This window comes from Hipposideros armiger, unplaced genomic scaffold, assembly GCF_001890085.2.
Source record: "Hipposideros armiger isolate ML-2016 unplaced genomic scaffold, ASM189008v1 scaffold_232, whole genome shotgun sequence".
Lineage (NCBI taxonomy): Eukaryota > Metazoa > Chordata > Mammalia > Chiroptera > Hipposideridae > Hipposideros > Hipposideros armiger.
The window spans coordinates 2310591-2336473 of NW_017731582.1; the positions used below are offsets into that span (position 1 = coordinate 2310591).

The 25883-nt window shown below is 55.2% G+C and overlaps 2 protein-coding genes across 7 annotated transcripts; both read left to right on the plus strand.

Annotated features, from left to right (window-relative positions):
• The first annotated feature begins 330 nt into the window (after positions 1 to 330).
• On the plus strand, positions 331 to 4769 carry LOC109389387 (uncharacterized). The gene is made up of 6 exons (XM_019654850.1): positions 331 to 468; positions 598 to 632; positions 924 to 1041; positions 1652 to 1829; positions 1986 to 2151; positions 2695 to 4769. Exons 1-6 carry the CDS (start codon positions 331 to 333, stop codon positions 2972 to 2974), a joined length of 915 nt encoding a protein of 304 aa, XP_019510395.1. The 3' UTR covers positions 2975 to 4769.
• An 800-nt stretch (positions 4770 to 5569) lies between these two features.
• On the plus strand, positions 5570 to 21569 carry ARHGEF19 (Rho guanine nucleotide exchange factor 19). Of its 6 annotated transcripts, none has more exons than XM_019654830.1 (16): positions 5570 to 5586; positions 11780 to 12223; positions 12635 to 12916; positions 13086 to 13194; positions 13270 to 13346; positions 13661 to 13923; positions 14739 to 14899; positions 15005 to 15157; positions 15396 to 15525; positions 15665 to 15739; positions 15913 to 16002; positions 16174 to 16334; positions 18298 to 18456; positions 18771 to 18850; positions 20490 to 20594; positions 21005 to 21569. In XM_019654830.1, the coding sequence occupies exons 2-16, from the start codon at positions 11809 to 11811 to the stop codon at positions 21160 to 21162; spliced, it is 2418 nt and encodes an 805-aa protein (XP_019510375.1). In that variant the 5' UTR covers positions 5570 to 5586; positions 11780 to 11808; the 3' UTR covers positions 21163 to 21569. The 6 variants fall into 6 exon arrangements, with proteins under 6 accessions (XP_019510375.1, XP_019510374.1, XP_019510377.1 ...); XM_019654829.1 differs by lacking the exon at positions 5570 to 5586 and adding an exon at positions 8193 to 8350; XM_019654828.1 differs by lacking the exon at positions 5570 to 5586 and adding an exon at positions 10653 to 10750.
• The last annotated feature ends 4314 nt before the right edge of the window (positions 21570 to 25883 follow it).

Below are 25883 nucleotides of genomic sequence, written 5' to 3' on the forward strand. Positions count from 1 at the left end.
CAGTCCACAGGGCCCAGCACCTGGTCTCATGTTCTGCTGTTACCATATTGAAATTCTGGACACCACAAATTATGCGGTTGGTGCTGTACATGTCGTCCAGGGGGAGAGTCTGGGCTCCAGATGAAGCTCCTCTTAGGACCTAGCAGGCAGAGGCCACTGCGGAGTGTCAGAAGTCACCAGGAAGTCAGGAAGTTTCCTTCTCCCAGTTTTGGCGCCAGAAATTCCACCAAAAAGTTAAGCCTCAAGGGCAAATACCCCTCCACTCCCCACCCAGGATGGAAGTGGACTAGGTGGGGCAGACCTTTTCCTAACTGCTCTTCTGCCCCTGCAATGGGACAGACTTCATGCTCGTGCAGGAGGAGAAGCTGCGACCCCCGTGGCGGGGGCAAGCGGCAGCGACTCCTGCAGCTGCGCTGGCGTCATAAGTTCCTGTGGAACCTGCGTGCGGCCTGGCTGCTCCTGGAGGAGGTGAGCGCAGCAGGGGAGGACTGCATGGGCTCCGTCCCAAAGGCTGAGCGCCAACTCGCCTAACTAGCTCTGACCTGCGCGAGTGATTTCAGCACATCATGCGTAAAATGGGCCTTACCTTACTTTCAGCCCCATAGAGCGGCTGTGATGACCAAATGGGTGAAGTGTGTAAAGCGCTAGGCCCCAATGCCTGACACATGGGAGGTGCCCAATAAATGGGAACAGCAGCCATTACTGTATGACCCCAGTCTACTCAGAGCCTACTACCTCTACGTTTGTAGCGTGCGGGTGCTAGTTCTCTCTTCTGGTTTGAAATGTAAACGAGGAAACGCGTGTCAAAGCGCTGTAGAAGGCAGCAAAGACACAGCGCTGAACGGGATCTGTCACCCCTGGCCGGGATCGCCAAGGGAGGGGCTCCGGGCTCTGGCCCATCCGAGACCCGGCCCCTCCCCAAGGAGCGTGGTCCCACCGAGCACCGACCGCGCCTGCGCCGTGCACTTCGCCAAGCTGAGCGCGCCCTGGGAGTTGCTCGTGTTCTACGAGGAGGAACTGAGGCTGTGCGCATCGCTGCAGGTGGGAAGTGTGGTCCGGGGCGAGGTCATCTCAGGGTGGAATCTCCCCTGGTACTGGTGACCCCGCCCTTGTCCCCAGGCTGGACACAAGCCGGCCTCGGACAGCTTCGCGGAGATGCTACGGCGCTTGCGCCTGTGCAACTCTTTGCAGCAACACCTTCCTAACAAGCCGCTGGACTTCTACCTGTGCACCTACCACCGCTCCAAATTGGAAGAGTGAGGCGGGGCGGGGCCTCAGAGTGGGCAGGGCCTTCAGCAGATGGGGGGCGCCAACTTCAGGCTTAGTCCAATCAAGGCTCATTTGCTCTTTCTTGGTTTGCCTGGGAGGCAACTCCTGCCTTAACCCACTCTTAAGTTCCGGGCCTGTCCTTTCTGGAAGCTGGGTTCCAGGCCGTGACCTGTCCCCAGTTCCCACCCGTTCAATCCCCTGCAGATGCTTACCTGGCTGGAACACACCCAGCCCAGGCCGAACTCTGTGGGTAAATAGGCTCTCTGGTTTTAGCAACTGGCACGTCTTATTCCTCTGTCCTCAGCCTAGAGACTCCAAACTCCGTTGTGTAGGCCTGGGATTGGGCAGAGGGCTCAGCTTCTGACCCCTGCTCTGTTTACAGATTCCTGGTAAATTCCCACGACCCCTACTTTTACAACACGCAGAGGCACCGAATGGTGAGACAGTTGCCTGCGGAGAGTCCAGCTGGGGCCTTATGTGGATGGAGCTGGCCCAGGATTCTCCCTGGCGGTGGCAGCGATCCTGGCCCACCAGTCTTTGGGCAGCAGAAAAGCGCAGAGGTGGGCATTGCTGGTCTGCTGGTGGAGGGCGTCTACACCCCAGCCTTCCCATTGCCTGAGGCAGAGATGACACACACTCAGCCCTCTTCCACTGACAGGGCGCCAGGAGAGAATTCTGGGACTTCCCTGCATCCCTCCTCACTTTTGTCCCCCTAGGGCCCCTTGGAACTGCCCTGGTACCAGGTGCTGGGTGCAGACCTCAACCCTCACCAATTGCTATACTTATACTGGGCCCACTGGGGATGCTGGAACAAGTACTAGTCCCTGGACCATGTACGAGAGTGCTTTGGGGAGAAGGTGGTCATCTATTTTGTCTGGCTAGGTGAGTCTGGTGCTGAGGGTGGGGCCTGGAGTGAAGTACAGAGATGGAGGCTGGCATTGTATCACCCCTGCAGGCTGCTACGTAGCCTGCCTGCTGCCTGCTGCCCTGGAGAGCACCCTGGCCTTTATCTCTGGCTTAGTTGACGTGGGCACCAACATACCAGCATGAGTAGCTGCAGGGGGGGCGGTGTTATAGGATGGGCTATGTGGGCTGGGTCAGCTGTCTGGCTGAGAATAGAACCTCCCAGGATGGACACCCTTTACTCATAGGGAGGAGAACTGCCAACAGGGGTACCTACTTCATGTGGCCACTTTGGGCACATGTGCCACGTGGAATACCTGTGCCTCGTGGAATATTTCCGATATCTGCCCCATGGCCAAGGTGAGCCAGGTGTAAAAGCAAGGGAATGGGTAGGTGTTTGGGACCCGGCACCTGGGCCTGGCTACTGGGGAGGCAGAGCTGGGCCCTGGCCTGCAGTGTGCCCTTTCTGCCTCCCTGGCATCTGGGCTGCCTATCTGACCATCCAGGAACTGTGTTCCGCAGCATCTTCACAGCCTTCTGGGCCATGGCCTTCCTGGAGCACTTCCTGGAAGTACAAGAGTGGCTCCTTGGCCCACCACTGGGACTGCATGCTTTTCAGGAAGAGGAGGTGATGCCCAGCTCAGCCCTCCAGACCCACAACTCTGCTTCCCAGAGTTCCCAGACGTCACAGGTATGCTGGGAAGAGCTGAGACCTGAGAGTCTGACATCCCAGTCTCCAAATCTAGCTGCTTCCCAGACTTTTCCTGGGCCACTTTTCTACCCTCTCCTGACATCAGGATGATGTTAAACATTGGGAGCCTTTAGGGTCTCAAAGAGAAAGCCTGCCTCAGACAAGGAAGAAGGGGGAAGCATCCACTTACCTACCCATCCAGCCACCCACCTGTCCATCCAAACATCTAGTCATTGATCCCGAACCTGTTTGTGTCTCTCCATCTCCACAGCCACCCCGCACCCTCGGCCCAGTCCAAGCCAGTATTCTTTCTCACCTGGATCACTGCAGTAGCCTCCCAACAGGCCTCCCTGCTCCTAGTTTTGCCCCACGTAATCCATTCTCAGCTGCCAGGACAACCCTGGAAATAGACATCACATCCTGCATTATCCTACTCAAGGCCTTCCAGTGGGCTCTCATGGGATGCACTTGGAAAACCATCCAAGCCCCTCACAGAAGCCTACAGGATGGCCCTGTGTGATCTGGCTTCTGCCATGCTCTCCTCCACTGGCCCCACTGGTTCTTTGCTATTTCATGCACGGGACAAGGTCATTTCCACCCCGCGGCCTTGGCACTGGCTGTTCTCTGCTAGAATCCTCTGCCTCCAGACTTTATGTGGCCTACTTCTTGTCTTTCAGATCTCAACTTACATGTCATCCTCTTAGGCCTTCCTTGGTCCCCGATCCAAAGAGGATCCCTCTCACTGTTTTAATGTCATCACAACATTTATCACTATATTTTCTAGTTTACTTGTTTCTTTTCTCTCCTCTGACACTAGAATGTGAGTTTCAGAGACCATGTGTGTGATATTGCTATATTCCCAGGTCCCAGAATAGTGCCTAACATATAGAAGGCGCTTAATAAATGTTTGTTGGGTGAATCTTTAAATCATAACCTATCTCTCCACCTATCCATCTGTCCAACCATCCATCATATAATCCATCTAACAGAGCTGACAGGAAAATAGAAAACAGTCCAGATATTTCAACAGAGAGGATTTAATATAAGGTGTTGCTTGGTTAAATAGATTTTGGAGGCCTGAAAAAGCAGAAAGGGAACATTGAGCTAACAAGGTCAGTGTGACTAGTGCCCCCTGGAGTAGGGTAGTGCATAACTCATGTGACCTAAAGCATGGCACTGCCTTTGCACACGCTGTTCCTCCCCCCCCACCACCACAGAATGCTCTCCCTCCACTGTCTCCTTACTTAGCATCTTTTCCAGTGAGTAGTAATTGAATAAACTGATACATTATCCACTCATCCATCCATCCATCCTCATGTCCATCATCAATCCAGCCACACTTTCATCTGCTTCCCCATGTAGCCTGCCATCCATCCATCCACTGAGCCACCTGTCTATCCATCTACCCTCCACATGTGCACCCTCTTGTAGAGATTTGCCAATTGTTTTCCCATCTGTCCACCTGGTGCCCACCCATCTATCCACCTATCCATCCATCTACAGGCTCCTACCCAGGCCCTGGGAAGAAATGCCCTGCAGAAACAAAAACGAATAATTCCTGGACTTCCATAGCTCCCTGTGCAGGCAGGACAAGGTGGAGGGCCTCTCCCACCCAGGGTCCTGACATACAGCCTCTTGGGCCCCAAAATGCACATTTCTGTTGCCCCCTCTGACAGGAGTGCCCATGTCTAGAGTTTGCTACCCTAGCCCCACAGATGGCCCAGAGCCCAGTGACAGGCCCTTCCACAGCTGCAGCTTGGTCCCAAAGTGGGAGGGCACATTGCCCAAAGATGCAGTGGCCTATGGGTTTGTGGGACACCTTTGTCAGTACGGCATGCTGCTTGGCATTCAGAATGAGGACGTGGGCCGGCTGAGTGGCACATTGGTTAAGAGCTGGCTTGTGACGCCAGAGGGCCCCGGTTCGGATCCCACATATGAGGACCAGTGACACTGCCCTCTACAGCTAAGATGCTGAACAACAGCTCAACCTGGAGCTGGGCTGCCATGAGTCGCCGGCAATGGCAGGTGGGTTGCCCTGGGCTACTGTTGGTAGCCAGCAGTCAGTGTGAGCAGCCAGCAACTGCCGGGAGCGGCCGTCCAGAAGCCTGCAGCTGATCTACCTCGCCCAGGAAGAGCGCAATGATGGTGCCAACTTGGGCCAGTGAGGCGACTTCCTCCACAACTAGACTGAAGAACAAAAGGACAGCAACTTGTCTGTTCTCCTTCCCCCAATTCCCCAGTGCTGTTCCCATCCCCCAATAAAAATCTTTAAAAAAAAAAACCAATGAGGATGTGAGTACCCCCGGCTGGCCGGCTCTTGGGAGGTGGGGGTCATCCCCTAGCAGGGGCCGGATCTGCCTGTGGGGCCTCCAACGAGCAGGGGACCAGCTCCATGCTCTGGCGGGGAGGTGGGGCCAAGCCGTGCAGCCCCTAAGCCCTGAGTAAGGTGCACGTCTGCCAACCGAAGTTCAGCCCCGGTGGCTGCCTCCTCCAGCTGGGAAGGCAGAAAGCTGAGTCTGGGGGCCAGAGCTGGCTGGGAGTACTTGCGCCAGCCTCTGGTGGGGAGCAGTGGGAGTGTCCCACAGGGAGTAGAGAGCTTCGTTGGGGTCACCGCGCTCTCCTCCCTCTGCAACCCAGGTACAAAGCTTTTCATGCAGGGAAACCTCGATCTCCTCTACTGGAAGCAGCTGGCTGTGCGTCTGGACTTCATGATCTCCTTCCCGGTAAGCTCAACCATCTGTGCGTTGGACAGACCTGGATTCAAGTTCAGGCTCTGTGGCCGACTGGCGTAAGTGGGGATATATAACAGAATAGGATCTATTCCATAGGATCGTTAGGAAGATTCAATGTCAAGCACTTGCATGGTGCCTAGCACTTCATAGGTGCTCAATGAATTAATATCATTACTGCTGCTGCTGCTGCTGCTGCTGCTACATATCTGTTGGCAATAGACCTGGAGGAAGGAGAGGAAGCATTTCCCTCCAGCTTTGCTCAAGATCCTCTTTCTCAAGCCCTACCCCTAACAGGGTCCCCAGTATTAAGGGGTTCAAATTATGTTTCTGTGTCTTTAGACAAATGACAACTTGTTTATGCTTGGGTTTCTTCACCTGTAAAACAGGAGTAGTAATTGTATTTACCTCCTAGAATTGTGAGGATGAAATGAGTCAATACTCAAAATACTCGCAATAGTGCCTTGCACTCAGTAAGTGCTCCACAAATTAATTTTGCTAAGGCATCCATTCTCTCTTTGGCCACCCTTCTCCCCAGCACGTGGTGTTCTTCTTCCTGCACCTCATAGCCTGGCTTGTGCCCGACGTGCCAGCCACCTTGGCTACCAAGATAAAGCGTGAGCAGTACCTGGCCAAGCTGGCGCTGGCGCTGGCGCACAATCCGGAGGCACAGCTTTGGGTCAGCGGGACCTGCCATCCCTGGCCCTACCCCTCTGACCATGCACCCTCTGCCGGCCTCCAGCCCTTAATTCAGCTTTCTTTCTCTTTTCTCGGGTTTGGCCCCGCCCACTGGTTTATTCTCCCTCCGAGAGGGAGGATTGGCCGGATTACCTGTAATTATCTCCTGGCCCCGCCTTTCGCCACACCCCGTTCTCGCCACGCCCCGCTTTAAACATTTTCTCTGTTGGAGTCTCGACTCTGGAGGGCCAGCGTGCACAGCCTGACCAAGTCGAGCTTTCTGTCCGCTGCAGCAGAGGCGCTGTGTCCGAAGCCCAGGGGCAAGTGAGGCAGGACTGCCCTTCCAGGACCCTAGGTCCCCCGGGATGCTCCTTCGATTGTGGTCCTTTGCTTCTGGCTAGGGGTTTGGGCAGTACCTTGGCCAGCGTCCCCAAGGTCGACCTAGAGCCAGGATAAGAGGGTTAGAGTTCTCTGAAGACCCCTAGTCCTGCGTTGCCTCCCTCTCCATGTTCCCCATCTCCTGCCCTATGTGCAAAGCTGACAATAAACCTCTCTCTGCTTCCCAGCTTGCCACCTCTCCTTGGACACCTGGTCCCCACCCACTGTGTGCAGTGTCTTCTCATTATGTGACGATGCTCTGAGGCGCCAAAGGGGATATGAGGGTATGGAGTGACCTAACCCTTTGAACTGAATGGTCACCAGTTGGTAGGGGAGAGTTCATTGGGGTCTGGGCCCTGGACCCCCTTCCCTATATGTTCATCAAGGCCTGTCTTGTATGAATAATAATGAGAGGACTTAATTAGGTCAGCCAAGACACCACCCAATGGGTTTTTCACACGCTTCTCACCAGATGCTCCCCAAAGCCTGGTGAGGCAGTATGGGGCAGTGGTTAAGGACCCAGGTTGGCGATGGAGTCAGACAGATGTGGATTTGAATATCAGTTCTGAATCTTATTAGCTGTGTGACCTTGAGCTAGTTATGTAATCCCTGGAACCTCAATTTCATCATCTGTAAAATAGGGACTTCATAGAGCTGATGATTTAAATGAGATAATTACCGTGACAACTTGTACAAGCCTCATGTCCTCATCTGAAAAGTGGGAGCAGTAACAGTATCTAGAAGAGTGCCTGGCACATAGTGACTGATTAGCAACATAAGTATTAGTGTTTTTGTACATATTCATGTTAATACTAAGTGCCTGGCAATTACCGAGTACTCAGATACATGGCAGGTAGTATTAGAGAGAAAGCATCTTCCCTTTTCACAGGCCCGGGAAGATTGCATGGAGGGCACGGAGTAGGCCCTCCTTACCCAAGGCTGGTTCTACTGAGGGCTCATTTGGTGTGGACTGGAGTCTGGGAAGGCTTCCTGGTGGAGGAAGCCATTGGAGATGGTGAGGTGTGTCATTCTAGGTAGCAGGGGAGGATGGGTCATTTATGAGGAGCAGTGATGCTGGAAAGGCCGGCCAGGATGATGCCAGATGTGTCACATCGCTAACTTTCATAATTTCCGTCTTCCAGTCGTAGAGATGTGTTTGCATTTTATAGATGCTGTAGCCAGCTCAGAGACGGTCAGCACGCTGAGGAGTCCTCAGGGTCCCTGAGGAGTCCAAGGCTTGAGAGGCCCTCTGCGGCGCTCCCAGGATGCTCCTCTGCCCCCAAGAAGCCCTCTGAGTACATCTCACAGTTGGGAAGCTCTAGAAGAGGGGTGGCCTGTCTCCTGGGAGGAAAAGCAGTGCCTCCCTGTTTTTAGGACGTCAGTCTGGGGTCCTTCAGAGCCTCTCCTGGGCATAGGACTCCTATTGTTCCAGCCCCCCTCTTGTACCCCAGACTGGCCAAACCGGTTCTGGGGAAGGGGGGCGGGGTGCAGGCACGTTGAGACAACCGCCTGCCCGCCTGCGAGGTTCCCTCCGCCTTCACCTCCCCCCTCCCTGCCCCACACAATACCCAAGAACTTGCATTGCCGGGCTCAGGGGCCATGCTGACATCGCCCCCTGAGGACCTGGCTGCAACCCCAGAGCCCCCAGGGTGGCCTGGAGCCCTGGACCGTGCTGGAGGCTGGACGGAGCTCCTTGGCTGAGGTAGGGCCCCGCCTGGCTGCCAGCAGCCCTATCCTCTTCCCGCCAGTCTTCCCCAGTGAGTCCTTTGTGCTTCCTGACCAGCCCCTGATCCTGGTCCCCACTCACGGCCTCCTGGGGTCCACGGCGTGCTTGGCTTGGGTCCCCTTTCCAGCCATGACCTTCCACTTGCCTTTGCCCCTTAAGGGGCGGAGGGTCCCTGGCAGGGTCCGTACTCCTGCGGGCGGCAGGGCAAGGGGCACTAGGGAGGGGGCAGGGAAAAGCTAGGCACACGAGGCCAGAGACGCTGTCCCTGGACCATGGTACTGTCCAGGGATGCTCTCTGCCAGCCTTGCCAAGTGGGCCCACTGTCCCTGTGATTAGCAGTGCCCACTGGATGGGACCTTTGGCCCCTGCCCATCCTTCTCAACCTGCAGAGACACTCATGATGACACAGGTTTCCTAGAAAGGGCAGCCAGGAGGGGCCTTAGGGGCTACTTTACAGATGGGGACACTGAGGCCCAGGGACAGGTTATGACTTGCCTCAGGCCACACAGCTGGTTCGTGTCACATACTGGGCCTTGAATCTTGGCAGAGGTTTCCCCCTATGGGTTCCAGAATGACCCTTGCCTAGTGGATGCTAGAGTATCTTGTGGTCACGTGTTGGACAGGTAATGTCCCTGCTACCTAGGCCAGTTCTCTTCCTGATGTTTTTTACTTATTTTCCTAGCAGAGATGAGCTACACACAATAAGAATGCAGCTCTGCCCCTCGTTGGTCCCCAGCACTGAAGTTCAGTGGGTCACATCCCTGGACGGCCACAGGGCAAGCAGTCCAGCTAGATGGGTCATTCCCATCACCCCTCAGCCTGGACAGAGGTGGAGGCTGACTCACTCCTGGCTTCCCCCCTAGGGACCCGCCTCCGACCCCATCTCCCCAAAAAGCCTTCCACCACCACCACCCAACATTCACCCAGCTTTCTTCTCTGAGGTTTTAGGAGAGGGTGTTCCTGCCCTAAGAGCTCCATCAGTTTTTTTTTGCACATTTATTTCTGCAGCTGAAGGGGAGGGGGGCAGGGTTCTTCCTGCCCTCCAGGGGCTTCCAGAGCCCAAGTGGAGAGAACCTCTCAGAATATAAGGGAGCAGGGGCATGTGTGTATTCTTGCTCCTGTGTGCCCACAGAAGCAAGTGGGACTTCTGTGTTGAGGATTTATGGTTCCTGGGAAGAGACCTATCTGGTGGGCAGTGAACCCCTGTGTCTCCTGCCACATGCTCCTACAAAGAGGGTGTGTCTCACCCTCACTGCCCCAGTTTTCCCATCTGTTTGATGGCCCAAGCCATCCCTGACTGGAGAAAGACTAATAATACTCAGAAGAATGACTATCAACGACAAACTCCCCACTATGTGCTACATGCGTAACCCTTAATTCTTGTATTAGCATTTTGAAGTTGGCAGGGCTACTTTATTTGCCAGATGAGGAAACAGAGACTTGCTTAACTGGACAGAGGTTTAAGGTACAAGCTAAAGCAGTAACTGTCCCTTAGGACTGCCCCACCCCGACCCATACCAAGGCAGGGGATGAAGAGAGCAGGGGAAGAGTTGAGGAGTTATGCAGAAAGAGGGGGGCCCTGTCACAGATCCAGCCATTCCCACTGGGTCCTCTCTTCCCTCACTCTCTGCCAGTCACTGACACTGTCACTGTTTCTTTACGGCCAAGGCTTTCTCCCTATGTATGTGTACTGGGTCCCTGGGTGTTTTAGCCAGAACAGTTAGCTATTGCTTCTTCCAGGAAGCCTTCCTGGAATGCTCAGGTTGAGTGGAGCCCAGCAACCTACTCTGATGGCTCTTCTGGCTCTGCTCTTGCCAACTTGGATTGCAACTGTTTTTGTTTTTGGCTTCCCCCACTGGACTGGCAACCCTGCAGGGCATGAAACATTCGTCCATCTGTCTCCTGGGGTTTTCTGGGCTTCACATCTGTCTCTGTCTGGTCCGTCTGAAATTTTCAGTGTCTCTGTCTGTCTCCATCTCTGGGTCCCTGAATGTCGCAGTCTGTGATTTCTGGTTTTCAGTGTTTTGGGTCTCAGTTTCTGAGTTGCTGTCTACAGGGTCTCTTGTTTCTCTAGGTCTCTGTCTCAGTCTCTGTCTCCTGGGTCTTCTGGCCCTGCCAGGCTGGGCACTGCCCCTTTGGCCTGAGGGGCCTCTGGGGTGGGGGGGTCCTCGCTGCCCCGCCTGCCCACAACGAGGCCAGGCTAGGGTAGGCCCCCGCCCAGCCGCTGCCTGCTCCCTCCCTCCCTCCCGCTTGCCTCACCACAGGGTTTGATGAATCAAACTCTTTGTCTGGGTGGGATCTCCCCCAGCCAGCTGGGCAGAGAGGGCTTCCCCTGCCGGAGCAGCTGAACATCAGCAGCGGGCCTCAGCTGGAGAGGTGAGGGGCTACAGGAGGGCAGCGGCGAAGGGCCACAGGGAGAGGGCTGGGGGGGCTTGGACCCCTGAGTCCTTAGGCCTGTCCTGAGGCTCCGGCAGCCTCCCTGGGTTGACTTCCTGCCCAGAGAGAACTCGTTCAGCCTGGCCTGATCCCGGGGCTGGGAGCTGGGGTAGGGAAGACACCTTCCCTCACCCTAAGCTGGGGGGCTGGGACACCTCCCTGCCCTTCTCCTGGGAGGGCCCAGCCTGATCTGCGTAGTGGCGCGCCTGCCAGTCTGTGACCCTCCCAGCCAGCTTGGCATGGGTGTGGGCACCACTCAGTGCTGAAGGCTGCAACTCTGGGCATGGGAGAGGAGGTTGGGTAACAGCAAAGCCAGGACTTCTGGGCCTGTGTGTGTCTGCATCCTGGTGTGTGAGTGTGAATGGAACAGGAGTGTTGAGAATGCTTAAGTGATATGTAAATATCTGATGGGTCAGTGTGTGTGTGTGTGTGTGAGTGAAAATATGTAGTTGTCTAAAAAAGTGTGTGTGAATGTGTGAGCCTGTGAATTTGGAATGTCTGAGTGTATCTGTGAAAGTATGTATGTCAGTGTGTATACTTGGGGGAAAATGTGTGTGGATGTGCGTGGAACTACATCTGATCATATGTCAATGAGAGTTAGAAAATGTACAAGGTGGTTAAAAGCACATGCTCAGGTGCTAGACTGCCTGGGTTTGAATCCTGGCTTCCTAACTCACCAAATAATAGCCTTTGCACCTCACTCTCCTCACCTATAGGACGGGGATAATCATAGCATCAACTCAGAGTTGTTGTGAGGATTAAATGAGATAATATGTATACAGCACTTGGCCTATCATTCATTAAGTGCCAAGTAAGTATTAGCTATTCCTATATAATTAGATGTGTGAGTGTGCTTGTACATATGTGTGTACATATGTCTATACAAGCGTTTGTCCAGGCCTCCAGGACATGGTATGGTGGCCCAGCCCTGCTGTCCTCTGTCTCGCTCTGATACCTTCTCCTCTGCAGGCCCAGGTGAGCGGCAGAGCAAAGGAGGAATGGACTGTGGGCCACCTGCCACCCTCCAGCCCCACCTGGTCGGGCCAGCTAGCACTGCCCGCCACCCAGTAGCTGTGTGCCAGCAGGAGAGTCTGTCCTTTGCGGAGTTGCCCACCCTGCAGCCCCCAAGTCCTGTGTGTCTGGATCTCTTCCCTGTCACCCCAGAGGAGCTGCAGGCTCCTGGCAGCCGCTGGTCCCTGGGGACCCCTGCTCCTCTCCAAGGGCTGCTATGGCCCCCATCCCCAGGAGTCCCAGACACGGAGATCTCCACCAGTGGAGGGATGCGGCCCAGCAGGGCTGGCAGCTGGCCACATTGTCCTAGTGCCCAGCCCCCAGCTCTGGAGGGACCCTGGAGTCCCCAGCACCCACAGCCGCAGCGCCGGGCCAGCCATGGCTCAGAGAAGAAGTCAGCTTGTGAGTTACTCTGGGTGAGGGGGTGGTAGCCCTGTGGGGCAGATAGGGGAGAGGTTGGGTGGCTCTTTAGGACTCCTAAACCCCAGAATTCCCCAAACAGGCAGGACAAGTAGTAGATTTTAGTGTTGGGGACCTGGAGCTCAGGAAAGACAAGTGACTTGTCTGAGGTTACACAGCAAGGGAGTGGCTGCCCAGGGCTCCCTGACCCTTTGCCCACCCTGCAGTGAGGCATGTGTTCTCTTTATCCCTCTTGTTGATCCCATTTCTCTGGGGACCAGATCTTGGCAAAAACATTGCCCTTTCACTTGGGCACATCACCCAGGTGCTCAGGGCCACGGGGCAGCGGCAGAGAGGAGGCGGGGAGAGACCCCAGTGGATGCCAGCCTGTGCTTTCACCCCACCTTCCTGCAGGGCGCAAGATGCGGGTGTACCAGCGTGAAGAGGCCCCTGGCAGCCCCGAGCCCCACGCTGTCTTCCTCGAGCCTGGCCAGATGGCAGAGCAGACCCTGAACACAGAGGAGCCTAGGCCGCTGGAGCTGTCTGGGCCCGCCCGAGTGGTCCTTGAGGGGCCTGAGCGGAGACGCTTCTCAGCATCTGAGCTGATGACCCGGCTGCACTCCTCCCTGCGTCTAGGGCGGAATTCGGCAGCCAGGGCACTGACCCCTGGGTCGGGAACTGGAGCAGCCCGGGAAGGTACCAGCTCTTCCGGTTGGCTCTAAGAGCAGCCCATGAACCAGACGTGGGGTGGGGCAAGGCCCACTCACTGGACACCTGAGACTGGGTGCTGGTCAGCTGGGGTGTGGTGCCTTGGTGCCCAGGGCCACTTTTGGGACCACCCACTCCCAGCTCTTGCCCTCTCCAGGGAAAGCATCTGGAAGGGAGCTGCGCAGTGTAGAGATGCGGGCAGACGGTGTGGCGATGGCAGCGCCTGTTGATCTGAGCGGGGGCCATGGCAGCTGGCCTGAGTCCAGGTACCACCTCCCACTCGAAGATAGGGCCTTAGGCAGGGGTGCAGACAATGAGCACTGACATTCTCTCTTTCCTAGGCTGGACTCGCAGGAAGAGTCAGCTCTGGGTTCCAGGGGCGACAGCGAGCGACGCCAGTCACGGTTCCTCCTTAACTGTATGTGGGAGGAGGTCATGGGAAGAGGGGCTGGGGTTTGAGGAAACTGGGTAACTGGGGTTTTGAGAGTTGAGAGGTAGGGATCCTGTAAGAGAGAGCACTGAATTCTCAGTGTGCAGCACAGGAGCTTGCACGCAGCTGGTGCTCAAGCAGTGTTTATGAAATGAGTGAGTGAATGAATGAATGAATTCAGCGTCCCGATACCTGAACCGTCGGAAAGGCTTGTTGAGGCGGGTTCTTGGCGGAGTCAGGGAGGAGCTGGGCCGCGGATGGCGGGTGCTCCACAGCCCTTCCCCGCCCGTCTCCCCGCCCAGCCGTCCTCTACCAGGAATACAGCGACGTGGCCAGCGCCCGCGAACTGCGGCGGCAGCAGCGCGAGGAGGAGTGCCCTGGGGACGAGGCCGAGGGAGCGGAGGAGGGGCCGGGGCCGCCGCGCGCCAACCTCTCCCCGAGCAGCTCCTTCCGGGCGCAGCGTTCGGCACGAGGCTCCACCTTCTCGCTGTGGCAGGACATCCCCGACGTGCGCGGCAGCGGCGTCCTGGCCACGCTGAGCCTGCGCGACTGCAAACTGCAGGAGGTGCGCGCGGGGACCCAGCGGGGCGGGGCCTGCGGGGAGGTGGTCCTGGGCCTGGAGGGGGTGGAGCAACAGAAGGGGCGGGTCAGGAATAGGTGATCCCCGGACCAAGCCGGCACCCGCGCCACAGGGGTGCCGGGCCAGCGGCACTGTAAGCTGCAGAAGGTGGGCATGGGACCCAGCACGAAACGCGGGGACCAGGAGGGTGGGGCCGATGGGACTGTTAATGTGATGGTGGGTGCTAAGACCTGACAAGCAGCGGCTGGCTGCAAGCAGGGACAGAGGAGTCTCGGAGCAGTAGGTCAGCTGAGAAGCTGGGCGAAGGGGCGGGGTCGGGGCGGGGCCAACGGGGGCGAGGCCTAGGATAAGGTGGGGCTAGAGGCGGGGTGGAATCAGCCTGGGCCAGAGGAGGAGGAATCGCTGATAGCAAGGACTGGAGGGTAGCAGAACCCTCCGCAGCGAAACGGCTTGGTGGGCACGTTGGTCGACCAGGCAGAACCAGAAGCAGGGGCAGGGGCAGGGGCAGTGGGAGGGCAGGGCCACAGAACGACTGGGACGGGGATCGATGGGCGGTGTTAGGGGCTCAGTCGAGGGTCCCAGTTAGGTTTGAACAATTGCACGCGACAGGAGGCGGGTCCCGAACCCCACCAGGCACTAGATCAGGAATGGGGCTAGAGGAGGGGCAGAGACACGGGGTGCGACTGTGTCTAAGGAGGTGATGTCCTCGGCTTGGTGGAGCAAGGGGTGAGGTATCCGAGGCGAGGGCGTCCGGCGTGGCCTGGTCCAGCCCGTTCAACCCCGCGTCCGCCCTTGCTCAGGCCAAGTTTGAGCTGATCACGTCCGAGGCCTCCTACATCCACAGCCTGTCGGTGGCCGTGGGTCACTTCTTAGGCTCAGCTGAGCTGAGCGAGTGTCTGGGGACACAGGACAAGCAGTGGCTGTTTTCCAAACTGCCTGAGGTCAAGAGCACCAGCGAGAGGTGAGGGAGTGGCCTGGCCTTGGGGTGGGGGGTCCGAGCCTGCGATTGGTTGGGTTCCTAAATCTGGGGTCTCACTCTGGCCCTGACCGCTTGCTTACCCCTCAGGTTCCTGCAGGACTTGGAGCAGCGGCTGGAGGCAGATGTTCTGCGCTTCAGTGTGTGCGACGTCGTGTTGCACCACTGCCCGGCCTTCCGCCGTGTCTACCTGCCCTATGTCACCAACCAGGCCTACCAGGAGCGCACCTACCAGCGCCTGCTGTAGGGCTGGGGACTCTGAAAGCGGGGAGGATAGAGGGAGTCTCAGGCCGGAGTAGGTGCAGAGTACTGAGTGAGGAAGGGTGGCCTGAGAGGGAGGGGTCCCTGAAAAAGGGCTGTGCAGACAGGATGCAGGAAGGATGTACTGAGAAGCTACCTGTAGAACCAACAGGGTGGCTTGGGTCATGGATCTCAGGAGTTCAGGCCCACCTGTGACCCCAGACCCCTCCCTATTTTCCAGCCTGGAGAACCCCAAGTTCCCCAGCATCCTGGCTCGCCTGGAGGAGTCTCCTGTGTGCCAACGCCTGCCCCTCACCTCCTTCCTCATCCTGCCATTTCAGAGGATCACCCGCCTCAAGATGCTGGTGGAGGTACCTAGAGGGCACCAGGCTGCGGTGAGGGCTGGGCAAGGGAGATGCCACTGTGCCCACCACAGTGGGGCACCCACAGGTGGACAGGGTCACAGGGGGAGGTGATGGCCTGCCTCATGGCACCAACCTCACCCTGCAGAACATCCTGAAGCGGACAGCACAGGGCTCTGAAGACGAAGACATGGCCACCAAGGCCTTCAATGCACTCAAGGAGGTGAGCTTCGCAGGGCAGGAGCTGTCTGGCTCCTGAGGGCCTCCCCAGCACCCCCATGTGTCTCTAAAAGAGCCCTGGCCTTCAGAGCCTCTGGTTCCCAGGTGGGAGCCTGAGGCTGGGCTCTGGGAGCCAGGGTTGGGGGGCTGCAGGTGACCCACCCACGGCCTCCCCAGCTGGTGCAAGAGTGCAATGCCAGTGTGCAGTCCATGAAGAGGACGGAGGAGCTCATCCACCTGAGCAAAAAGATCCACTTCGAGGGCAAGGTACATGTCTGCAGCGGGATGGACACATAAAGGGGTGCTTTTGCCCCCTCCTTCCCTGGGGGCTTCAGGCCAGTGCATCACTGCCCACCCCCTCCCATCCCTGGCCTGTGCTCTCTGCCCTACTGCCCTGGGACTGACCTGTCCTCTCCCTTGCCTCTTTCATCCTCCCAGATCTTCCCGCTGATCTCTCAGGCCCGCTGGCTGGTGCGGCACGGGGAGCTGGTGGAACTGGCACCATTGCCTGCAGCGCCCCCTGCCAAGCTGAAGCTGTCCAGCAAGGCGGTCTATCTGCACCTCTTCAATGACTGCTTGCTGCTCTCCCGACGGAAGGAGTGAGTCAGGGCAGGGTACAAGGCGAAGTAGATTGGAGCTGGACTCCCTTCTTCCCTGCCAGTGGGCTTACAACCAGTCTATCACTGGGCCAGGGAGTCCCAGCCTGTGCCAGGCTGTATTGCCAGGGCACCCTGAGCCTAGGAGGCTCCTGCAGGAAAGGCAGAGATTCAAGGCACGTTCATCTTCCAGACCTGAGACTCAAGAGCTGGACTGTGTGCAGAGGACTTTGAAGGTGCTTTGAGTTTAAGCCGATTAGAGCAGAAATTAAGAGCTTAGCCCTGGAGTCTTAGCTCTGCCCTGAGTCATAATGATAATAAATAACCTTTATTGCATGCCTCTTCTGTGCCAGACATGCTATGGGGATCATTCCCTTCAGTCCTCTAAACAACTCCCTAGGAAGTAGGCCCCCTTGTTATTCTGAAGACCATGGAACTGGTAAGTGCAGGGGCCAGGAGGAGGCTAGGGCTGTCTCAGGCCACATCCCAGGTCCTTAACCATTATACTATCCTGCCTTCTACCTGTAAAATAGAGACAACCATATAGAGAGGGTCCATGTGATAAGAATTCATTAAGAGCTGAGCACAGTGCCTAGGATACAGTGAGCACGCACTCAGTATTGGCTGTGATTATTGTAATTGATGGATGAAGGAAAGGACTCCCTGAGTGAGGTAAGCCTTAAGGCCAGATGCGATGAAGGATGGACATCTTATGCTATGGAAAGAGTTCATTCATGATTTATTTGTTCATTCAATAAAGCATCACTGAACCCCTGTTCTGTACTGGGCCCTCTGATGGGTGCTGGGGACATAGGGACAAATGGGACTTATTCTCTGCTCACAGGAGCCTCTCAAAACAGTGAAAATGCATCCTGATAACCTCCTGGTCAGGGTTTTGATGGAAGGATATACTGGTCCTAGAGCATACCCTGGTGTTGGATGAGAATCAGTAAAGCATCACAGTGGAAGGGACATATGAGCTGGGTTTTGAAGGATAAGTAGGAGTTTTCCAGGTAGAGAAATTTGGGGGGATATAGCAAAGTCACCAGAAGGTATAAGAGCATAATGTGTTTGGGGGAGATGAAGGCTGGATTTGAAGAGGGGAAGGGCAAGAAAGGGAAATTGGGGTGTTGAAAGTCAGGGTACAGAGGTTAGACTTTCTGAGGCCAGTAGGGAGCATGGAGAGTTAAGCAGAGGCATGGTTTTGCTCCTGGCCAATTTGGAGGATGGATGGGAAAGGGAGAGACTCGAAGCTCTTGCAACTGCCCAGGTGAGTGTAGAAGCTCCGGAAGTGTTAGGAGGTTTGGGATAAGTGAATTCTGGGGACAAGAAGGAGATAGACAGGACATAGCTGCTGGTGGGGTGGGGGGTTGGTGGAGGGAGGAGAAGGGAAAATGACGACTGAGTTTCCTCTTAGGAACTTGGTGGGGTCTTTCATTGGAATGGGGAACAGTGAAGGGATCTGGTTTGGAGTGGGAGAGTCTGAGTTCTTTTTAGATGAGCTGGGATGAAAGAACCTATGAAACATCTTCAACTTCCCCTGCAACCCACCCATCCTTCCTGCAAGTGTCTATTGGACCTAAATTGTGAGAATAAAGTGGCAAATAAGAGACAAAGTTCAGCTTCTAGACCAGTTAACAAGTCAGACACTAAACGGTTCAGAGGTCTCATCAGAGTTGCTGGCTCTTTAGAACAGGGGCCCAGGGCGGAGGCTCAGAAAGCAGTTGACAGCACGGTCTCACCTTCCACCTGTCAGTGAGCGGGAGCCACACAGCTCCCAATTCCGTATGGGGACTGCCGGCTGCCAGGGAGGTGGTGCCCCACGCAGCCAAGTTTCCTTGGGGAGGGTGCTGGAGGGGCAAAGGACTCCTTCTCCTCCCTTTAATCAGAACTTGCCTGGTGCTGAGGATGGGGGCTGGGAGCCTGAGCGTGGGGCCAGGCTGACCTCGCCTTTCTGGTCCTGCAGGCTAGGGAAGTTTGCTGTCTTTGTCCATGCCAAGATGTCCGAGCTGCAGGTAAAGGACCTGAGCCTGAAGCCCCAGGGCATCCCTGGACACGTGTTCCTCCTTCAGCTCCTCCACGGGCAGCATGCGAAGCACCAGTTCCTGCTGAGGGCCAGGACGGAGTGAGTGGGCCTGGGCATGGGGAGAGAGGACCCCCCCAGGCAGGCACAGGCCTTATATCTCTGGCTTTGGGATGGTGGCATAAGGCAGGGTATGGGCAGAGCTGGCACCCAATGGGTTCTGGGCCTGCTCTGATCTTATCCTCAGAACTGGGTGGGGCACAGGCTTGGGAAGGCTATGAGGTGAGCCCTGGGGTGGGGGACATGACCTGGGTCCTGGGTCTGGACTTCATACCCCATTCTCCCAGCCGTTTTACCACCCTGGCCCTGGGAGACAGCAGTTTGCATGTTGTGATAACTCAGCCTCCCCTCCCTAGAAGTGAGAAGCAGCGATGGATCTCGGCCATGTGCCCTTCCAGCCCCCAGGAGGACAAGGAGGTCATCAGCGAAGGGGAAGGTAGCAGCCTGCCACCCTCCTCCCTGCTATGCCCACATCCCCTGGGCTGGGTACCTCATTGCTCTCCCCCTTCCCTCCAATCCTGGGTGCCATGTGGCCAGCAGGGCTGCCAGGGAGAGAGATTAACTGGCCTGGGGCAGTCAGGGCCAGCTCTGCATAACCTTGAAGAATGGGCAGGGTTCACATAGGACAGGCTGGCCCCCATGTGCACAGGAGTTGATAAGGCTTTCGATATCCTCCTATTTCATCCCCACAGAAGCCCGTTTTACAAGTTAGAAAGCAGAGATTCAGAGAGGTAAAATGTCTTGTCCAAGTTCACCCAACTGGCAAGTGGCAGAGCTGGGACAGAACCCAGATCTGTCTCTATCTTTGCATCATTTGCAATAGGACAGGAACCAGAGTGGCCAGGGAGTGTGGGGAGGTGGTGGTTGGGGGGGCGGCAGGTGCTCCGTTGATACGGAGACTTGTCCTTTGGGTGTGGAATAAGCCCGGCAGGCCAGGGTGCAGCCCAATCACAGAGGACCTTGACAGAGGGTACTAGGGAGCTATTGAAGGTTTTTGAGCAGGGGAGTTAGGGCTGAACCAGTGAAGGGGAAAGAAGGGAACTCATTTCTACCCAGTACCTGCCACGTGTCAGGCCTGGTGTTAGAGGCTTTGTATATGCAATCATTTTACTTAATCCTTACGACAGCTGTGTTAGGTAGACTCATTTCTCATCTGAGAAAACTGAGGCTCAGAAATGTTAAGTAACTCGCCCAAGGTCACACAGCCAATAGGTGGCAGAGCTTGGGATTCAAACCAGGCGTGGCCCCCAAGCCTGTGGGTTTCCCAGTACTATCAGCTCACCGTGTGTAGTAGTGAGAATTGAGGGCCTGGATGGGAGCAGCTTTTCTGGCTTGAGCTAAGAGTCCTGTTTAGATTGGGGGTGAGCTTCCCATTCCAAAGAGGTTGTCAGGGAAGGCCCCTGAAGGATGAGGAGGGACAGCCATGGAAAGGCCTGGGGAGAGCACTTCTGGAGGGAGGACCAGCCAGTGCGAAGGTCTTGAGGCAGGAGGGAGCTTAGTGTGTGAAGAACAGCAGGGTGGCCAAGTGTGGCTGAGCGAAGGGGGGAGAGGACGAAGAGGGGAGGAGAGGAGGTCAGCATGGGGACAACGCCAGACCATGCGGGGCTTTGTAGGCTGCAAGGAGGACTTTGGATTGTGTTCTAAGAAGAACAGGAAGGAAGCCCTGGAGGGTTATAAATGGGGGGAGTGATGTGGCTTGAATCCCAGTGGAGAAGGATGCTACCAGAGTAGCATCAGGGCTCATATGAAGGGGCCATTGCTGTTTGGTGGGGGGTGCCTGGGGGCAGTTGGACATTGGCCTGGAGGTCAGGAGCAAGGTGTTGGATTGAGCTGAGGAAGGCCTGGGCACAGAAGCAGTAACCAAAGCAGCAACCAAACCAAAGCAGGATTCACCCAGGGTTATGTTTAGGGTAAGGCGGGAGAAGCGCGGCCAGGGTGGGTTCAGAAGGGGCAGATAAAAAAAAGAAGCAGCAGCCACCCTCCTACCCCCTCACTGCCCCCTACTGCCTCTCCCTGCCCCCCTGCCCGCCGCGTCATGCCCTGGGGGACTCTCTCAGTCTCCCTTGGGCTGTCAGACCGCCCCCAGGTTCAGTGTGTCAGGACATACAAGGCACTGCAGCCAGATGAGCTGACCTTGGAGAAGACTGACATCCTGGCAGTGAGGACCCGGACCAGTGACGGTGAGAGAGGCCTCTTGGGAAGGCCTCCCTGATGGGGCTTGTGTGGGCAGGAGGTAGCTGGATGGCTAAGACATCACAGGAGAAGGTTCTGGAAGTGTTGATCAACCACCACATACAGGAATCAAGTTAGACAAGAGGAGGAACTTCCTGACTGTAAAGATGTAGGATTGAGAGTGACTGACAGGAGAGTGGGAAATACCCTTCTTCCAGGATGTCTGGAAAAACAGGCCAGAAGTCCATCCACAAGACAGCTAGAGGCAGGGTCCTTCCTGGAGCTGGGAGATGCTGAGATGATGTCACCTGGGCCCCAGGGGTGCAGATGAGGTGTGTAGGACCTAGGTGTTCCCTCGCAGACCTGGCCCTGGTGTCCCTCTGATGCCACTGATGCTGCTCCTGGCCTGTGCCCCCAGGCTGGCTGGAGGGGGTCCGCCTGGCAGATGGTGAGAAGGGGTGGGTTCCCCACGCCTACGTGGAAGAGATCAGCAGCCTCAGTGCCCGCCTTCGAAACCTCCGGGAGAATAAACGGATCACGAGTGCCACCAGCAAACTAGGGGAGCCTCCTGCCTGATGGGCAGCCATGGCCTAGGACACCAGCTCCCGGACAGGTCTGGAGGGGCCCGGCAGTGTCTCCATGCCCCAAGGCGCTGCTGCTAGGACTTCTGTCGCCAGGCATCAAGAGTGCAGCCTGTCCTCATGCTCCTCCGCGTCCACTCTTCAGGGCCAAGGGCGGTTTCTTCCTCTGGCACGGGGGCCACACCAGGTGACCTCTGATATCTGACTATGAGTGGGGCCCTCTCCCTTCCATGCCCTTGACCCTGCCTGACTCCTGGTCCCTCCAGCAGGGGCCCGGCTGGGAAAGGCTCTGGTGTTAATGGATACTGGGACCTGTATGTACTTGGGGTCTTCTGGCCAGAGCCTGTTGTGTGGGTCCTGGTTATTGTGACTTGTCTGTAAATAAACTCCCATAACGCCTTTGCTTGGAGTCTGCGAGCCATCTGATGCCGCCCCCACCCGAGCCTTATTTCCCCAGCTAAAGATCAGGAGGGTCTCTGGCTGCCCGCCCCCCACACTGGGGATTTGCCCTTCTGTAGATTTCACCTCTTAGCCAGAGAGGAGCTGTGTAGAGTTAGACTTCGTTGGGTTGCAATTCACAAAGTAGCAAATGCAAATAGGCTTAAATATTAAAGAGACTTTATTAGGTTTTGTATTTGTTCCTTATAGCTTCTGTAACAAATGATGACAAACAAGGTGACTGAAAACAATAGAAATTTATTCTCTTATAGTTCTGGAGGCTAGAAGTCTGAAATCAGTATCATTGGGCCAAAATCCAGGAGAGCAGAGGCCTGTGCTCCCTCCTGTAGTGGAGATGTGCTCTAGGGGAGAATTGTTCCTCATCTCCTCCAGCTGATGGCTGCTGCCAGCACTTCTTGGCCACAGAGTCTCTGCCTCTGTGGTCACATTGCCTTCTTCTCTGTGTGTCTATATCACATCTTCCTCTCTCTTATAAGGATGCATGGGATTGCATGTGGGGCCCACCCAGATCATCGCCCCATCTCATAATTCTTAACTTAAATCCCTTCGATGAAGACCCCCCTTTTTTTGTCATATCAGATAACATTCATAAGTTCCAGGCATTAGAATATGGATGTCTTTTGGGGGACCATTTCTTAGTCTAGCATAACTGAGAAGTGTAGAGGCAGCATGGGCTTCAGGCAGGGCTTGATCCAGAGGCTCATACGTATCACTGAGGACCCAGCTCTTTCCATTTCTCTACTCTGCTGTCCTTGGTGTCGACTTCATCCTAAGGCTCACATCCAACACGGAAGAAGAGCATTGTCTTTGTCCCAGCATTCTCGAAGTCCTGGGACGCTCTCTGCTTGGACCAGCTTGGATCCCATGGCTAGCTCGGGGCTGATCATAATGGCCAGGGGATGGCGTGTGCTGATAGACCTAGCCGAGGTGATGTGCTCTGTCTCTGGAGCCAGGTTGGGGAATTATCTGCCCTGAAACTCCATGGATCCCCAAGTGGAATTGCTGGGGAAGACAATTCATTGAAACCCAAGTCACCCACTAGAGTGGAAAGACCTGGGAATAGAGAACACTTGGCGGGGCGGGAGCGTCCTTCAGCCCTCGAAAGCAGGTCACGGGGCAAAGCAAGCATGAGTCGGGGTGGTTCCAGAGGGCAAACATGGGCAGATGGGGAGAAGCTCAGGCCCATGAGGAAGGCTTTGGGGATGACTTTCTAACACGAGATGCAGGAGGGTGGCGTGCATAGGCTAAGGAGGCGGGCACCTTGGCATTTAAATTCTGCTTCAGATGCTTGTACCCTGTGTGATTTATTTTATTTTATTTTTTAAGTAAATCCTTCTACTTTCGAATACTGTTAGATTTACGGAAAAGTTGCAAAGATTGTACAAGAAGTTCTGTACACCCCTTCTTTGAGTTTTCCCTACTGCGAACATCTTACATTACCATGGTACAGTTGTTGTCAACACGAAGGAACATGCCGATTAACCCAATTCCAAACTTTATTCGGATTTCATCAGTTTTTCCACCAATGTCCTTTTTCTGTTCCAGGATCCACTTCAAGAACCCACATTGCATTTAGTCGTCACATCTTCTTAGCCTCCTCTGCCCTGTGACAGTTTCTTACATTTGCTTTGTTTTTCATGACCTTGACAATTTTGAGGAGTTCGGATCAGTGTTTTGTTAGACGGTCCCTCTGTTTGGGTTTATCTGATGTTTTTCTCATGACTAGACGGGAGTTATGGGTTTGGGGGAAGAATACCGCAGAAGCAAAGTGCCCTTTTTGTCACATGATCTCGGGAAGCACGTGACCTTGGTTACATGGTTAAGCTGGTGTCTGCCAGGCTTTGTCCTCTGGAAGCAAGTGGAACCCGCACTTAAGTCGGCAGTGGGGAGGGTGTGGAGACATGCCCCACCTCCTGGAGGATGTATCTACATGGATTATTTGGAATTCTTCTGTAAGGAAGATTTGATCCCCACCTCCATTTATTTAATCAATCATTTATTTCTATCAGCATGGACCCATGCATTTGTTTATCTCATCCTTTGGGTTATAATTTAATACTGAGTTATTTATTTTGTTGTTCAAATTGTTCCAGTTTTGGCCCCTGGGAGCTCTTTCGGATGAGCTGCTGTGTCTGTCTGACATCCCCCACCCCCACCCCATCCTTTTGCTTTTTGAGCATTTCCTTACTTTCTGGCAAGATGCTCCAGGCTCATCTTGTGTTTTCCCTGCCGCAGCGCTAGAAACAGCCGCTTCTCTAAGGAGCGTGGTTCCTCTTATTGGAGAGCGGTGCTTAGGACCCAAGATCTGGGCACTGGGTGTGCGCATTGCTACTGGGGTGTCTCTGCTTCTAGGCCCTCCCATCGGACAGAGGTAGAAAGTTGTGTATATATATATATATGTATGTATATATATATATCCTTATATATTTATACACACACATATATACACACATGTGAATATATGCGATTTTAAGCAAGACAATGGCTCTAAGGCTCAGTTATCACATGTGAAAAATGGGGATGGTGACAACTGCACCTGCTTCATGGAGCCACTGGTGAAATAAAGTACGCAAGGGCGAACCATGCGTGGCCCATAAGAAGCTGCAAAGAAATGGTGACCTTTATGGTGTCGGAGCTGCATAGCCAGTGTACGGGGGCCCTTGTGAGGAGGGGAGGCCTCTGGCCCTTGAGGATTTTAGGAACTCGGAAAGTCCGAGAACAGGATTTGTGCACTGAGTGAAGACCACAGGCCTCTGCTTCTTCCAGGGCTGAATCTGCGTGAGGAGAGCCAAGGTGGGAACAAGTCGGCAAAGCAGAGGCTGGAAGCTGTCCTGCCTTCAACCTGCTCTGGCACGTCTGCGTTCTGGCTGACACCTGAGTCTGATCTAGACTACTGGGGGCTGAGGTGGGAGGGGGACTGGCTTTGGGGTCATGCACCCGGCAGGGAGACCAGGGCTGCACAAGTTGCACCAGGCCCACTTCCGCCATTCCCACCTGCCCAGGAGGTAGATGCACGAAAGGCATGTTGGGAGAGCCCCTCTCTCAGTGGTACGTGCCTCTGCCCAGTAGGCCTTGCCCTGGTATCTGGCCTTGGCCAAGGACCCAGGGCCCTGCCCATGCTTGCTGCAGGAGGAGGAAGGTGGGGTGGTATTGGGCAGGACAGGAGATGGGGCGGACATACCTGCCGGCAGGGGTTTGGGCCCCTGAGGGTGTCTGGTCAGCCAGTCTCTAAACCATATAACTTCAGGAGCCCATCCCAATGGCTTCCTGCAACCCCCTCACCACCCAGTGCCAACCGCCTTCTCTGCAGTGCCTGAGGGGATCCTCCTGTACCCCTCCTGCTCCCAAGAGTCCCCAAACTCCGAACCTATTGTTTAGAAGATTTTACCCTGAAATGCAACTGCTAAAAATATCTTATTCAATGGTTCATTTTCAGGGCACACTGAGGTTTCAGAGTGAACCAGGAGCCCCAGCTTTAGCCCCAGCAGGCACTCGCCCCTCTGGGGCTCCAGCAGAGATACCCACTTGTTTCTTTGTTGATTCCCTCCTCCCACCCTCCCTCTTTCTTCTTCCCCCACTTCCTCTCCTCTCTCCCCTTCCTCCTCCCCTCCAATTCCCTTCATTCTCCTCTTTCACACTTGTGTCTCCCATGGGCCAGGGGACAAAGGCAGCATCCTCTCACCCTAATAGGTGAAACAGACAAGTGGACAGATGAGGTGCAGGGACTCCCAGAGAGCATGGAGCGTTGGCAAGCATGTGGGGAGCAGGCACTCTCCTGCACCGTTGGCAGGGTATAAATTGGCACGGACACTTTGGAAAACAGTTTGGCTGCATCTGCCAAGGCTGAGTGCATGCCTATGACCCAGCAATTCCACTTCTGTCTTTGGGAATACACCCAACAGAAATGTTTACACATGTGCCCCGAAAGACACAGACTAGAATGTTCTTAGCAGTACTATGCATTAATTGCCCAAATACTAGAAATGACTCAAATGCTCCTCAGTGGTAAAGTGGATAAATTGTGGTCTATTCACACAGGGGGACACTATACAGTCAGGAGAAGAAACCATCTGTGACTAAGTGTAAGGACATGGACGAATCTAGACATAAAGCGAGAGAAGCCAGACATGAAAGAGGACATCTTAGATTATTGTATTTGTATAAAATACAAAAACCGGCAAAACTAATGATGGGTAGAGGTTCTAGATTGGGTACCGTGAGGCAGGAGCAATAACTGGTGGGGGAGGCATCTGACAG

What these genes read in the sequence shown, in the direction of transcription:
- LOC109389387 (XM_019654850.1), top strand. Translation starts at nt 331, where the DNA reads ATGGGACAGACTTCATGCTCGTGCAGGAGGAGAAGCTGCGACCCCCGT. An exon ending in CCTGGCTGCTCCTGGAGGAG is followed by an intron (nt 469 to 597) that starts GTGAGCGCAGCA and finishes CCTTACTTTCAG; the next exon opens with CCCCATAGAGCGGCTGTGAT. An exon ending in GGCTGTGCGCATCGCTGCAG is followed by an intron (nt 1,042 to 1,651) that starts GTGGGAAGTGTG and finishes CTCTGTTTACAG; the next exon opens with ATTCCTGGTAAATTCCCACG.
- ARHGEF19 (XM_019654827.1), top strand. Translation starts at nt 11,725, where the DNA reads ATGGTGGCCCAGCCCTGCTGTCCTCTGTCTCGCTCTGATACCTTCTCC. An exon ending in CCTTCAATGCACTCAAGGAG is followed by an intron (nt 15,740 to 15,912) that starts GTGAGCTTCGCA and finishes CGGCCTCCCCAG; the next exon opens with CTGGTGCAAGAGTGCAATGC. An exon ending in CTGCTGAGGGCCAGGACGGA is followed by an intron (nt 18,457 to 18,770) that starts GTGAGTGGGCCT and finishes TCCCCTCCCTAG; the next exon opens with AAGTGAGAAGCAGCGATGGA.